Source organism: Pongo abelii, chromosome 18 (assembly GCF_028885655.2).
Source record: "Pongo abelii isolate AG06213 chromosome 18, NHGRI_mPonAbe1-v2.0_pri, whole genome shotgun sequence".
NCBI lineage: Eukaryota > Metazoa > Chordata > Mammalia > Primates > Hominidae > Pongo > Pongo abelii.
The window spans coordinates 3,773,187-3,786,638 of NC_072003.2; the positions used below are offsets into that span (position 1 = coordinate 3,773,187).

General features: G+C 54.4%; 1 protein-coding gene across 4 annotated transcripts in view; it reads right to left on the reverse strand.

Moving 5' to 3' along the window:
• Positions 1 to 13,452, reverse strand: part of SLX4 (SLX4 structure-specific endonuclease subunit) — a 30,411-nt gene that overhangs the window by 3,061 nt on the left and 13,898 nt on the right. For all 4 annotated transcript variants that reach the window (XM_054533341.1, XM_002826059.6, XM_054533340.2 and 1 more), the window contains exons 7-13: positions 13,082 to 13,398; positions 11,881 to 12,121; positions 11,333 to 11,421; positions 10,239 to 10,385; positions 8,492 to 8,658; positions 4,797 to 7,102; positions 549 to 651 (exon numbers count right to left, since the gene is read on the reverse strand). In XM_054533341.1, coding sequence (XP_054389316.1) covers positions 549 to 651; positions 4,797 to 7,102; positions 8,492 to 8,658; positions 10,239 to 10,385; positions 11,333 to 11,421; positions 11,881 to 12,121; positions 13,082 to 13,398 — 3,370 coding nt within the window. The remainder of the gene's footprint in view (positions 1 to 548; positions 652 to 4,796; positions 7,103 to 8,491; positions 8,659 to 10,238; positions 10,386 to 11,332; positions 11,422 to 11,880; positions 12,122 to 13,081; positions 13,399 to 13,452) is intronic.

Below are 13,452 nucleotides of genomic sequence, written 5' to 3' on the forward strand. Positions count from 1 at the left end.
ACCAGCCTGGCCAACATGGTGAAACCCAGTCTCTACTAAAAATACAACAATTAGCCTGGTGTGGTGGCGTGTGCCTGTAGTCCCAGCTACTCAGGAGGCTGAGGCAGGAGAATCGCTTGAACCCGAGAGGTGGAGGTTGCAGTAAGCCGGGATTGTGCCACTGCACTCCAGCCTGGGCGACACAGCAAGACTCTGTCTTTCAAAAAAAAAAATCAAACCTCCTCACTCAGACTGCTCTGGCTAGGGGGCCATTTCCATCCACATGGAATATGGGGACCTGCTGCCCAGGGGTGACATGCAGGAATTCTGTGTGTTGCCTCCCCGGAGAATGGTACGCAGAGAGAACTGGGCGGCTCACCCTGGCACCCAGCAGTCACGCATGCTCCCTAAGGAGCCGACTGCAGACCTTTCTTCCCAAGCCCAGGCCAGCTGCATCCACCAGACCCAGAGACCACACGGGGGACCCTTCCACCCCCAGGTGTGTGAAACCCGGTTACTTGTGGGAGGGAAAAGACCACTGTGGGCAACAAGCTTTGAAGACCGCCAACCTATCCAGTTCCTTCTTCAGCACCGGTGTCTCCATAATGGAATACTGTGGCATTGGCGTTATGGGCACTTTGGGGGGCAAGTTTTTCTTCCGATTAGCACCTTCTGGGTAAAACAAAAGAAGCACACGTTTTAGCATGAGGGACACGGATTTCCCACATCTGATCCCAGTAGCGTGACCAAGAGGAGTAATGCACTTGAAGATAACCCAAGCATCGTTTTGCTCCATGAAAGCAACAGTGGTCACCCCTTCCCTGTCTGGAGCAGGGGCTTCCCGATGATAGCATCGGTGACATGCACTGAGCACCACACCTTGTATAACATGGATGCCGGCTGAACACAGCTCCTGGGGCCACTGAACCCAACAGCCCGGCACATGACTAAAACTTATTATGCATGTAAACTTAAAAATGTCTGATCCACAGTGACAACTTGAGACAATGGGGCACACTGATACTCTTCAAACAGGCTTAGACATCAGTTTTGCTTTTTAAAAATAATTCATCAGTTAAAAAAACCCAGTTAAAAAATGGGCAAAGGGGCCGGGCGCGGTGGCTCACGCCTGTAATCCCAGCACTTTGGGGAGGCCGAGGCGGGCAGATCACGAGTTCAGGAGATCGAGACCATCCTGGCTAACACGGTGAAACCCCGTCTCTATTAAAAATACAAAAAATTAGCTGGGCTTGGTGGTGGGCGCCTGTAGTCCCAGCTGCTCAGGAGGCTTAGGCAGGAGAATGGCGTGAACCTGGGAGGCGGAGCTTGCAGTGAGCCGAGATCACGACACTGCACTCCAGCCTGGGCGACAGAGCGAGACTCCGTCTCAAAAAAAAAAGGCAAAGGATGTGAAGAGACATTTCTCCAGAGAAGTTCTACAAATGGCCAATAAGCACATGAAAAGGTGCCCGACATCATTAGTCATCAGGGAAATGCAAGTCAAAACCACAGTGAGATACCACTGCACGCCCACTAGGATGGCCATAACAAAAAACACAGAGGGCTTGGGCAACATGGCAAAACCCTATCTCTACAAAAAAAAAAAAAACAAAACAAAAAAAGTTAGCTGGGTGTGGTGGCCCAAGTCACCAGTGTGGGCAGCTGTTTGTGGCTGGTTCCAGCTACTCAGGAGGCTGAGGTGGGAGGATCACCTGAGCCAGGAAGGTTGAGGCTGCAGCAAGCTGTGAACACGCCACTGCACTCCAGCCTGGGCGACGGAGCAAGACCTTGTCTCAAAAAGACAAACAACAACAACAAAAACAGAATAACAAGTGTTGGTGGAGATTTAAAATGGTGCACTCACTTTGGAAAACAGTCTAGCAGTTCCTCAAAATGCTAAACACAGTTGCCATATGACCCAGCAATTCTACTCCTAAGTATAGAACCAAGAAGAATGAAAACATGTCTACACGAAAACTCGCACATGAATATTCCTAAGTGGCAGTATTAATAACCAGAAATTAAAAACAACCCGTATGTCCACTAGTAGATGAATGGATAAGCAAAATGTGGCATACCATCAGTGGGGTATTAGTCAGACATACAAAGGAATGTATGCCCAAAGCCGGGGCAACATAGCAAGACCCTGTCTCTACTAAAAAAAAAAAAAAATTAGCCGGGCATGGTGGCAGCTGCCTGTAGTCCCAGCTACTCAGGAGGTTGAGGTGGGAGGATCACTTGAGCCTGGGAGGTTGAGGCTACAATGAGCTGTGACTGTGCCACTGCACTTCAGCCTGGGTGACAGAGCAAGACCCCTGACTTAAAAACAGGCCAGGCACAGTGGCTCAGGCTTGTAATCCCAGCACTTTGGGAGACCAAAGTGGGTGGATCACTTGAGGTTAGGAGTTCGAGACCAGCTTGGCCAACATGGTGAAACCCCATCTGTACTAAAAATACAAAACAATTAGCCGGGCATGGCATGGTGATGGGCGCTTATAATCCCAGCTACTTGGGAGGCTGAGGCGGGAGAATCGCTTGAACCCGGGAGGTGGAGGTTGCAGGGAGCCGAGATCGTGCCACTGCACTCTAGCCTGGGCAACAGAGCGAGACTCTGTCTCAAAAAAAAAAAAAAAAAAGGAATAAAAAGGAATAAAATATTGATCCATGCTACAACATGTATGAATCTTGAAAACTGTATGCTAACTGAAAGAAGCCAGACACAGACACAAAAAGTCACAAAAAGCCACATATTAGTCATATATGGCTCTGTTTATATGAAATGTCCAGGACAGGCAAATCCATACAGATAGAAAGTAGGTTCTTGGTTGCTGGGGCTGGGGGAAGGGGAAGGTGAGAGACTGCTCATGGGTACGGGATTTTTGAGATGATGAAAATGTTCTAGAATTAGAGAGTGGTGACAATTGTACAACAGTGTGAATGTACTAAGAACCACTGAACTGTCCATTTTAAAAGGGTGGATATTATGGTATGTGAATTATATCTAAATAAAGCTGTTACTTTAAAAAATAATAGGCTGGGCGAGGTGGCTCACGCCTGTAATCCCAGCACTTTGGAAGGCCGAGGCAAGTGGATCACCTGAGGTCAGCAGCTCAAGACCAGCCTGATCAACATGGTGAAACCCGTCTCTACTAAAAATACAAAAATTAGCTGGGCGTGGTGGTGGGTGCCTATAATCCCGGCTACTCAGGAGGCTGAGGCAGGAGAATCCCTTGAACCCGAGAGGTGGAGGTTGCAGTGAGCCGAGATAGCCCCACTGCACTCCAGCCTTGTGACACATTGGGAACAGTCAGACTTTGGTTCTTCTGCCTTTTATGACTATGGAGCCCTTTGAGCCCCTGACGAAAGCGACAGGCTCTGTCTCCTAAGAAAGGCACGATTCTTCCTGTGGCCACAGTGTCATCCTGAAGCCCACCTCAGATCTGCTCTGCAGCCTCCTGCAGCTGTTCTCACAGCACTGCCTGGGAACTGGTTAGAAATGCAAATTCTTAGTCACCCTCCAGAAGCAAGGCTCTGGGGCAGGCTGGACCACACCTGCTATAAGAAGTTCTCCAGGTGCTTCTGAAGCCCCTGAGGGCCGAGGACACTATCAGTGGCCTCATTCATCTGGAATTTGGGAGGAAATGGGCCCCCAGGCCGCAGGCAGGTGCTCACTCACAGCCTGGCCTTTCTCCCAGTCATGCTCAGCCCAGCCTTGCCTGTCCTCGCCCTCCCTGGAGGTGCCTGGACGGGAGCAGCAGCACCGAGAGGGCCGACACCTGGGGCTCTGACTCTCCCCAGGGACTGAAATGAGCAGGGAGGTGGCATCCCTGCACCTGGGGGGACCAGGAAGAACAGGCCTCACAGCCTTTCATGCTTGTCCCACCTGATTCTTTTTTTAATTGAGGTGAAATTCACATAAAAAAATCGTAAAGGGAATAATTCAGTGGCATTAAGTATTCACAATGTTGTACAACCATCACCTCTATCTATTTCCAAAACATTTTCAGCACCCCAAAAGGACACCCTGTACCCAATAAGCAGTCACTCCCCATTCCCCCTCCCTCCAGCCCAGGCCAACCACTAACCTGCGTTTTCTCTGGATTTGCCTATTCTAGACATTTCATATCCATGAGTGCAGACAGTACATGACCTTCTGTGTCTGGCTTCTCTCACCCAGCAGCATGTTTTCCGGGTCGTCCACGCGGTAGCGTGTAGCAGTGCCTCACTCCTCTTTGTGGCCAAACACTATTCCATTTTCTAGTGGTCTAGATGGGCCACGTTTGGTTTCTCTGTTCATCTCCTGACGGGCATTTGGGTTGCTTCCAGCTTTTGGCGATTGTGAATAGCGCTTCTATGAACCTGCATGTGTGAGTTCCTGTTTTTAATTCTTTTGGATATACAGGTAAAAGTGGAATTGCTGGGTCCTGCAGCCAATCTACGGTTAACATTTTGGAGAACCACCCTCGTCCAATCTTAAGGCAAGCCGATACTTGCTGAATGAGTTGTGGCCTTTGGAGGTGCCGGCTCCGTGTTCTGGAGAAGGGTCCACAGATGTGGATTTTTAACACATGCCCAGGTGAGCACTGGATCCAGGCAAGTTTGGGAAACACTGACTTACTGGCTAAGAAGTGTAGCATGAGAGCCTGCCCAGCTCTCCTCCACTGTGGAGGGGAGTCTGGAAGGCAGCGGAAGTGTCGTGCCTCAGGTCAGCAGGCATTCAGAGGGCAGCCCCTGGGTCTCATGACTGATCTCCCCACCCTCTTAGTGTAAAATAGTAACAAAGACAGTCCCCTTCCCCAGCTCTCCTGGCTACTCACTGGGTGTCTCTAACCCTTCGGGCTTCTGAGCTCCACCGGCGCTTAGCATCTGGGCCGGAGGAGGGGTCTCTGGAGGCCTCTGCTCTTCCCCATCCCAAACGTCCCACAGAGCCGAATTCAGAAAGCTCGGCCTGCTGTTCCCCGGGGAGCCCGCGCCCGAGGACTTCTCTTGCAATTTCCTCTGGGTAGTGCAGCTTCCTCGGATTGGGGTGGTGTCCAGGAGTCCCGGGGAGCAACAGTCATGGCTGTCGGCGGCCTCCTTCATCCTGCGGCTGGGGCTGCTGGTGCTCAGGGGGCCGGTCCGCTCCAGGTTCCAGTGGTCAATGGGAATTGGCGAGAGGGGCTCCATGTGCCAGCAGCAGTCATCAATTGGAATTGGGGGGTCACTGTCCAGTGGGGGGCTGCTGTTGGCCTGATGGGAGGCCACCTCCTGCTCATCGTCACTGTCTCCGACTTCCACCACTTCACTCGCTGTGGTCTGGTTCAGGAAGCTTGGCTCAGGCTGCGAGTGTTTCAGGAATCGCCTGCTGAAGTGGGCGCGGTCCCCTGAAATGGGATGTGGAGCCAGCGGAGAGGAGTGCGGGTGGCCCCCGGGGTGCGGACGGGAAGGGCTTCTGTGGCCTTGCCTTCTGCCGTCAGAAGTTCCTGGAGAGACGGGAGTGAGGCATGAGGACGGTGTCTGGGGCGGTGGTGTCTGGGGCCTGATGACAGAAAACTTCTGTGCGGCTTCGTTCCCTTCCCTGTTTCCTACGGAGGCCCTGGGCGTGTGCTGAGTCACCGCCTGCACGGCCAGCCCGCTCCTGAGGCTGCTGATTTGGGTCTGGGAAGAACAGTCGCGGCTTCTGCTGGCCAGCGGGGTGGCGGGCACCAGCCACGAGGTGTCTGTGGTGCTGGCCTCGCTGGGGCTGCTCTCACGGTCACAGAACAGCCAGGGAGCCCCTCTGCTGCCCAAAGAGCCCCGATTCTGCGGCAGCGCCCCCTCATCCTCCTGCTGCAGCACAGCTTCCCTTCTTGGTGGGCTCTGGGAAGGTTCCTGATCTGCATCAACATCAATGACGGAAAACAGCTCACAGGACCTAGGGCTAATTTCTAGAGCTTTCCTTTCTTCCAGAGGATCACTAGAAATAGACTTCATTTTGGTTTGTTCTAGCTCCAGCTCCTCATCCGAGTCCAGTAAGAGGATGACCTCATCTTCTTTGTTCAGTTTGGATGAAGATTTCTGAGATCTGGAGCTCGAATGGTCAGGATTTGACTGGGTTAGGTCAATGGACAGAGATTTTTCTGGGAACATCAGGACCCCCTTATTTCTGCACTCCAGCACGGACCGACGCTCTTTGCCTTTCTGGTGCCCTGGCTCTTTAGATAGCGTGAGGATGCTCCTGTCCTTTTTCTGCTTTGATGGCACAGCTGGAGACAGCAAGGTTGGGGAGCCCACCTGGGAAGTTCCGCCACGGGAGCGGGGTGTCGACAGGGATGACCCACTTACGTGATGAGGGTGATGAGACCCGCGGGGACTCCTGCCCTGGGGAGGCCCCAGTAGGAAGCGGCACGGGTGCAGTGGAGACGACTGCCAGGGAGCCAGGCGATGAGAAACCTCCAGCCCCGTTTCCCTGACAGCGCCACTTTGTTCCTCGGGCTCACTTGTTATTTGGGACGGCTCTGAGATCTCTCCCTGAATTGATGAGAAGAGCTGTTCGTAATCACTGGCATCATCTGAGTGCGGAAGGGAGCCTTCTTTTCTCTCTGCCCGGCAGTCCCTGGAAGGGCTGGAGCAGCTGGAATGGCCAAGCGCCTCCTCTGGCACCTCCTGCTCAGGGGCCTCTGCTCCCCGTGCCCCTGAGTGCTGGCCCTGGGATGGCGGGAGAGTGCAGTGTCCCACCTTCTCCCAGGTGGTGGTGGCCTCGTCTGTTCCTGGCTCCATCTCCTCCACCTTGTCCCACTGTTTCTGCACCTGGACACTTGCTAGGAGCTGCCCAGAAGCCGGACTGCCACCCTCCAGCCAGTCAGCATCCTCGCCGGCACCCGCTGCCCTTTCTTCTTGGAGCAGCTTTCGCTGAGTAGCTGCAAATTCATAAATTTCTTCCATTTCTGCTTCATTCATGTTTTCTTGATCTTCTTCATGGTCCTTGGATTTCAACAAAGTCTCCGCTTCCTCCTCTTCATCTGCCCACATTGACCTCAAGAGTTCCTGGAAATTCTCAGCCCTGCTTTCGCAATGCTCTGCTTCCTTCTCCCACAGTTCCCCCTCTGAGTCCGTGGCAATAGGCACCTGTTCGCACAGGTGAACGAGCTCGCTCACGCCAAACCTGCAACATGAAACATTGACGGTCATCGCCCCTCTGTGTGGAGATGGGCTCCGGGTGCCCCAGTGGGGTGGCGGACCAGAGCAGAGTCTTCACCAGGAGGAATGGCCATGACCCAGGCCCTGCTCCCTTTGAAGACAGTAGTGTCCACACTCCTTGCCAGAAACACCCAGGCCACTGAGTTCCAGAAACCAGAGACTGACAACACTTAAAGCAGGGCTTCCTAACTACAGCTGCAGACATAAAGAGGTGTGTCGGGCTGAATGTAAGGTAACAGGGATTGGCAGAGCTACAAAACTGGGGAGTCTGCTGCCTCAAAGGCTCTCAAGATATGCCGTCAGGGCCAGGCATTGTGGCTCATGCCTGAAATTCCAGCACTTTGGGAAGCCGAGGATCACTCAAGGCCAGGAGTTTGAGATCAGCCTGGACAACATAGAAAGTCTCCATCTCTACAAAAAAATGTAAAAATTAGCTTAGGAGTTCAAGGCTACAGTGAGCTGTGATCATGTCACTGCAATCCAGCCTGGGCAACAGCAAGAGACTCTGTCTGTAAAAGGATAAAAAAGGTCATGCATGGTGGCTCATGCCCATAATCCCAGCACTTTGGGAGGCGGAGGCAGGAGGATTGCTTGAGGTCAGGAGTTCAAGAACAGCCTGGGCAACATAGCGACACTCCGTCTCTCCAAAAAATAAAAAATAAATGAAAAGACATGGCATCAGACACAATCCACAGCATATCAAGTCCTTGCATCAGCCCAGGCCAATGGGCAAGCCAGCCAGCCACCTGCTTGAAGGCTCTGTGGCCTAGTCAGTATATTTCCAACTCCAGAGGCTGAGCTGTTCCTTTCCTAAGAAAGCAGCGGAGGGAGGATGCAGGCTTGGATCAGCGGCCCAGGGCCTGTCCGGATGCACAACACTTGTCCCTCTAGCTGCTGCCTCTCTCCTAAGATGCTGGCTAGACAAGCCAGGAGAGCTGCAGCATCTGGGATGCAGCCTAAGCATTCTCTCCATGCTCATTTTATGGGACTCTGGAAAGGACTGCCGTTGTTCTGGTCTAGCAGTGGAACAAACACTGAGCAGCGGTGTTTGCGGGGCGCTGTAGTGAAGGGCCATTCTCTTATCACACCTAGGGGGTTAAAAACCATGGGACTCGATAGAGCCCTCCTGATCCAGTGCTCGGCACCCTTGCAAGTGTCTGTTCTGGCCTGACCTTCACCTAACACGCCCTGTTCCACAGGGTCATCACTGGTCATGGACTTGGGATTAACAGGTATAAACAGGACTGTTAGTTCTCTTGGCCTCAGCCCCGAGCCCTCTGCAGCACAACCCTCCAGAGCTGTCAACCTGCCAGTCCTCGTCAGTTAATTTCAAAAGCTGGGGAGCAATCCAGACCTGTGGGCCAGGGAGCTCAGCTCAGAGCTAAGGCCAGGAGGAAGGCCAGTGTCCGCGGTGTAGAGATAGTGCAGGAACGTGCGGGCGGCCTCGGTGCTCACGTCACCCAGCAGGACACGCTGGGTCAGAACCCCGTCCTCTACAGCGGAGAAGCCTTCATTGTTCACCTGAAGGTGAAATGCAACACAGAGGGTTTACTGATCAGAGAGTTGTACCTTGGAGCAAAGCAAACGGTCTGGGGTGTCCTGCAAGTCACTAGTCTTTTTATTTTTCTTTTTAGAGACAGTGTCTCCCCTTGTCACCCAGGCTAGAGTGCAGTGGTGTGATCATGGCTTACTGCAGCCTTGAACTCCTAGGCTAATTTTAAATTTTAATTAATTTTATTATTTTGAGTTGGAATCTCTCTCTGTTGCCCAGGCTGGAGCACAGTGGTGAGATCTCAGCTCACTGCAACCTCCTGGGTTCCAGCGATTCTCCTGCCTCAGCCTCCCGAGTAGCTGGGATTGCAGCCGCCCACCACCATGCCCAGCTAATCTTTTATAGTTTCAGTAGAGACAAGGTTTCACTATGTTGGCCAGGCTGGTCTTGAACTCCTGACCTCAGGTGATCCACCCTCCTCGGCCTCCCAGAGTGCTGGGATTACTGGCGTGAGCCACTGCGCCCAGCCCCTAGGCTAATTTTTAATTTTTTTTGTAGAGATGGGCTCTCACTATGTTGTTCAGGCTGGTCTTGAACTCCTGGCCTCAAGCGATCCTCCCACCTTAGTCTCCCAAAGTACAGGGATCTCAGGCATGAGCCACCGTGCCCGGTCCCTAGCCTTATAAGCAGCTCCATGCCCCAGGAAAAGCATTAGCCACTGTTTATGCAGATTTTTGGCCAATAATTTTACAGGTGAGGCCTAATACTCCTCTTTTGTCAAATCGTATTGGGACTAGATATTCCAGGACCCAGTTAGAGTCCTCCTAATAGACACATCTGGGATCCAGAACTTTGACAGAGACTGAGAATAGGTCCCTGAGTTCCTGCCCACAGTCAAGTCAAATGCTTTCAAGTCAGAAAGCAGAAGGTTCATCAGCACCTCATCCCTGAGGAGATCAGTTATGAGCCTTTGTAATTATGCAAATAGAGAAAAGAGAAAACAATTGTGGGAAACAATGGATTTTCTTTTTGTTTTGTTTTGTTTTTGAGACAGAGTCTTGCTCTGTCGCCCAGGCTGGAGCGCAGTGGCACAATCTCAGCTCACTGCAAGCTCTGCCTCCCAGGTTCATGCCATTCTCCTGCCTCAGCCTCCCAAGTAGCTGGGACTACAGGCGCCCGCCACCACGCCCGGCTAATTTTTTGTATTTTTAGTAGAGACGGGTTTCACTGTGTTAGGATGGTCTCGATCTCCTGACCTTGTGATCCGCCCGCCTCGGCCTCCCCAAGTGCTGGAATTACAGGCGTGAGCCACCACGCCCGGCCAAACAATGGATTTTCATTCAACAGAACGAAAACGCTGATGTTTCCCAGTTGTGAGGCCATCCCCTCACACCCACTCCTAACCTCAAGCGTGGGTCTTTATTTCTTCTCCACATGTTAGAGAAAGGGATGGGTGGGAGGGAGAAGGTGAGAACATGGTGGGGCAGGAAGTGAGGGAGATTGCGGGGGTGGAAAGGGCACCTGAGACATGGGGAGGCCTGGTTGGAGAAAGGCAGGAGAAGAGAGGGAGAGAGAGGAAAGGAGGGCACACGGCAGCCCGCGTACTTACATACTGGATGAGGAGTGGGCATCGGGCATAAAGCACGAACTTGTGGGCGTAAAGCACCTCCCCGCTGTCCATCTGGAACTGGACGTCACTCAGGTGTGGGTTATTGACCATGGCGCCAAAGTCAGCAACCAGCAGCCCAAGGGAGAGCTGAAGTAGGAGGAGAGGAAGAGCCGTCACCTCCCCACCTCTGCTCCGCTACCTGGGCAGTGGGAAGCTCCTCGCATGGAGGTGGCGCTAGGGTGGGCCGGGAGCCAGGACCTGCGTTCTCCTTTCCTCTCCAAAACGCTTCCCACGATGAGCTCAACCTCTGAGTGACCCTAAGGCCCTGAGTAGCACAGAAGAGCAAAGCACTAGCTTGTTCCTCTGGCTCTTGCTGGCAGCTCCCGCACTGAGTGGGCCAGGCTGCGGGATACCTGGGCTTTGAGGAGGTGCACCCATTCCCTGTGACGGACAAGCACCCTGAGTCCAAGCAGCTTGGGGACCTGGCCAAGAGGACAGCCGGGTCCAGTCTGTGATGGTGTCCCTGGGCTGGCCTTGGCATGAAGTGCTTGGTTGACACTGACATGCAAATGGGAGGAGGTCCACTCTAGGGAAAAGCCAGTTCCCACCCCGGTTCTTCCCCAGACAGCGCACTGACAGGGAGGCCAGGCCAGGCTGCTCAGCTGTGCCCTGGAGCCCAGCTCAGGACCCGCACAGAGGCGAGGGAGAGCAAGCCCTTGGTGAGCTCGCAATTACTGAGGAACGAGCAGAGCGTGCCTGGATGGGGCAACCGTGCTGAGAAACTGTGGTCCCTCTACACTCCTGGGACCCGGGAGAGGGCAGGCTCCGGGGCCTCAACCCCGAGGTGCCCCATGGAGTCACAGACGGAAAAGGCAGAAGCCTTGTGGCAGAGCCCCCAGAGGGGCGCTGGGGCGGCTGTGGGTCCGTGGTATGCTCACGGATGTCAGGATGTGGCAGCCTTCTGGAAAGCAGAGGTCTTGAGAGGCCACTGCACTTGCGTTGGGGGCCAGAGGCCAGCCGTGAGCCAACCCCACCACACACGTGGCAAGCGGGATGGCCGGGACCACAGAGCGCGGGCCAGAGCCAGTCCTTACCGAGGTGCGGCCGCCCCTGTCCAGGTGCTTGTCCTGCGATGACACCACAAACCCAGTCAGAGGAAGGCCGCTGGGCACCACGTCCAACCCTAAGTGGAGGATTCACAGGTTAAAGGAACGTCACAGCCCAGCCACGTCCACCACCAAGAAGATAGCGTTGACCACAGGCTGAGCCAGCCCCTGCGGTGCCTCGGAAGGTGCTTGCTATCCGAGGACATCTTCATGCAAAGCAAACCCGCACACCCTGTCTCACCACCACCCCACCAGGGAGGTAAGAGAACAGCAAAACGGACAGTTCACACAGAGAATTCACTCGCTGTGGGCAGACAACTCTGTCTTTGGTTAAAGTGGAAGGAAAATCATGACAGAGTTGTCTATGCCACATTGAGCTTTGAGAAAAAATGAAAGCACCCAGGGGCTGTGTGTTCTCCCACCAGGTCAGAGCTGCCGTCACAGCGGCACGACAGCCAGTCCATGGCAGCCTCAGCCGCGGGGAGGGGAGGCCCGGGAGGGCAGGGCTGGCCCTAGAGTCCCACCCAGCATCTCACCTGCAGTCCCTTCCGAGCCAGCCAGGCCCCCACTGCCGGGCCACGGGCTGGCGCTCAGTCCCTCCCTCGCCAGGTCCACGAGGTCCTGCAGGGCCTGGTGCTCCCTCTGGCTGGCCGAAGGCGACGGGCCCCTGGAGCCACAGCCTGCAGTGGGGGTGCCGTGGAGAGCAGGTGACCTTCGCTCACCCAGCTCTGAGTGCTTAGGTGGCACCAGAGGCGGCACGGGCTCCTGCATGAGGCCCTGAAAGAAGCCAGTAAGCAGAGTGACCATGTGGTCACTGTCATTGAAGCCATCGCATGTGGTATGCACGGCTGGACCTAAAACTACAGAGCAGGACGTGGGCTGTGGGGACGGACCGTCCCCAGGGCTCCAGCCACAGCCTGGAGCAGTCCTGGGATGCTTTTCCCCAGCACTCATATCAACATGCTCCTCCTCTGTCACGGCCAAGGCCAGGCCTGTGGCATCTGTTTGCACAAAGGCTTGTCAGAGGCCAGGGGGGCCCAGCTTGCCACCCTCCTGAAGTCCTCCAAGCCGCCTCAGGCAGGTGCATACCGACTCCAGGGCTACTTGCTGCAGGACTGTCTGGAGTGTGTGTTTCAAATGCCCGATCCCGGGCTCCGTCTTGAGGCATTTTGCCAGCTGCCCTGGGTTTCTGTTTTTTTTTTAAGACAGAGTCTCGCTTTGTTGCCCAGGCTGGAGTGTAATGGCATGATCTCGGCTCACTGCAACTTCCGCCTCCCCGGTTCAAGCGATTCTTCTGCCTCAGTCTCCCAAGTAACTGGGATTACAGGTGTGTGCCACCATGCCCGGCTAATTTTTGTATTCTTAGTAGAGATGGGGTTTCACCATATTAGCCAGGCTGCTCTCGAACTCCTGACCTCGTGATCCGCCCACCTCGGCCTCCCAAAGTGCTGGGATTACAGGCGTGAGCCACTGCGCCCGGCTGGCACTCTGCATTTTCAACAAACTCCAGGAACACACTCTAGTGGACACAAAGGGTCCTCCCTGATCCTACCCAGAGTACCATGTAGTTGCTGGACAGAGAAGAAAGCTGCAGCCACCAAGTGCCCCTCTGGCCTCCCACCTCCACCTTTCCTTCCTGGACTTTCCATCACCGGCTATGGGTACCCAGTGTTGCAGTTCTGGGACCGCCAACCTCCCCCAAAAGCCTATACCACGTGCCTGAGGGGAGGGACTCACCTGGGCAGGCCGCTGGGGCACAAGAGGAGGGACCAGCCTGGCCGTGTAGAAGGCCTCCATGGCCCAGGCCCCAGTCAGTGCGCTGCCCTCCCACAGAAAGCTCTGCTTGCGTTCAGGTGGAGGAGGACACTGGCCCGCTCTTTCCCACCCTTCCTTTAAAATCCTGCTGGCAGGAAGTGGTGGTGTGCTAGACAATTCCACTTCCTCAGAGAGGAGCAGGGCCACACGGTCCTCTATCTGTCGGCCTGTGGTTTCAGAGTCCTGGACTAACAACAATGGGGGGGACACCGGGGGTTTCTTCTTGCGACTTTTCTTCTCTAGAGAGAAACAAAAGCGACACCATCAACGGTGGAGTTGGTCCACTCACCCGG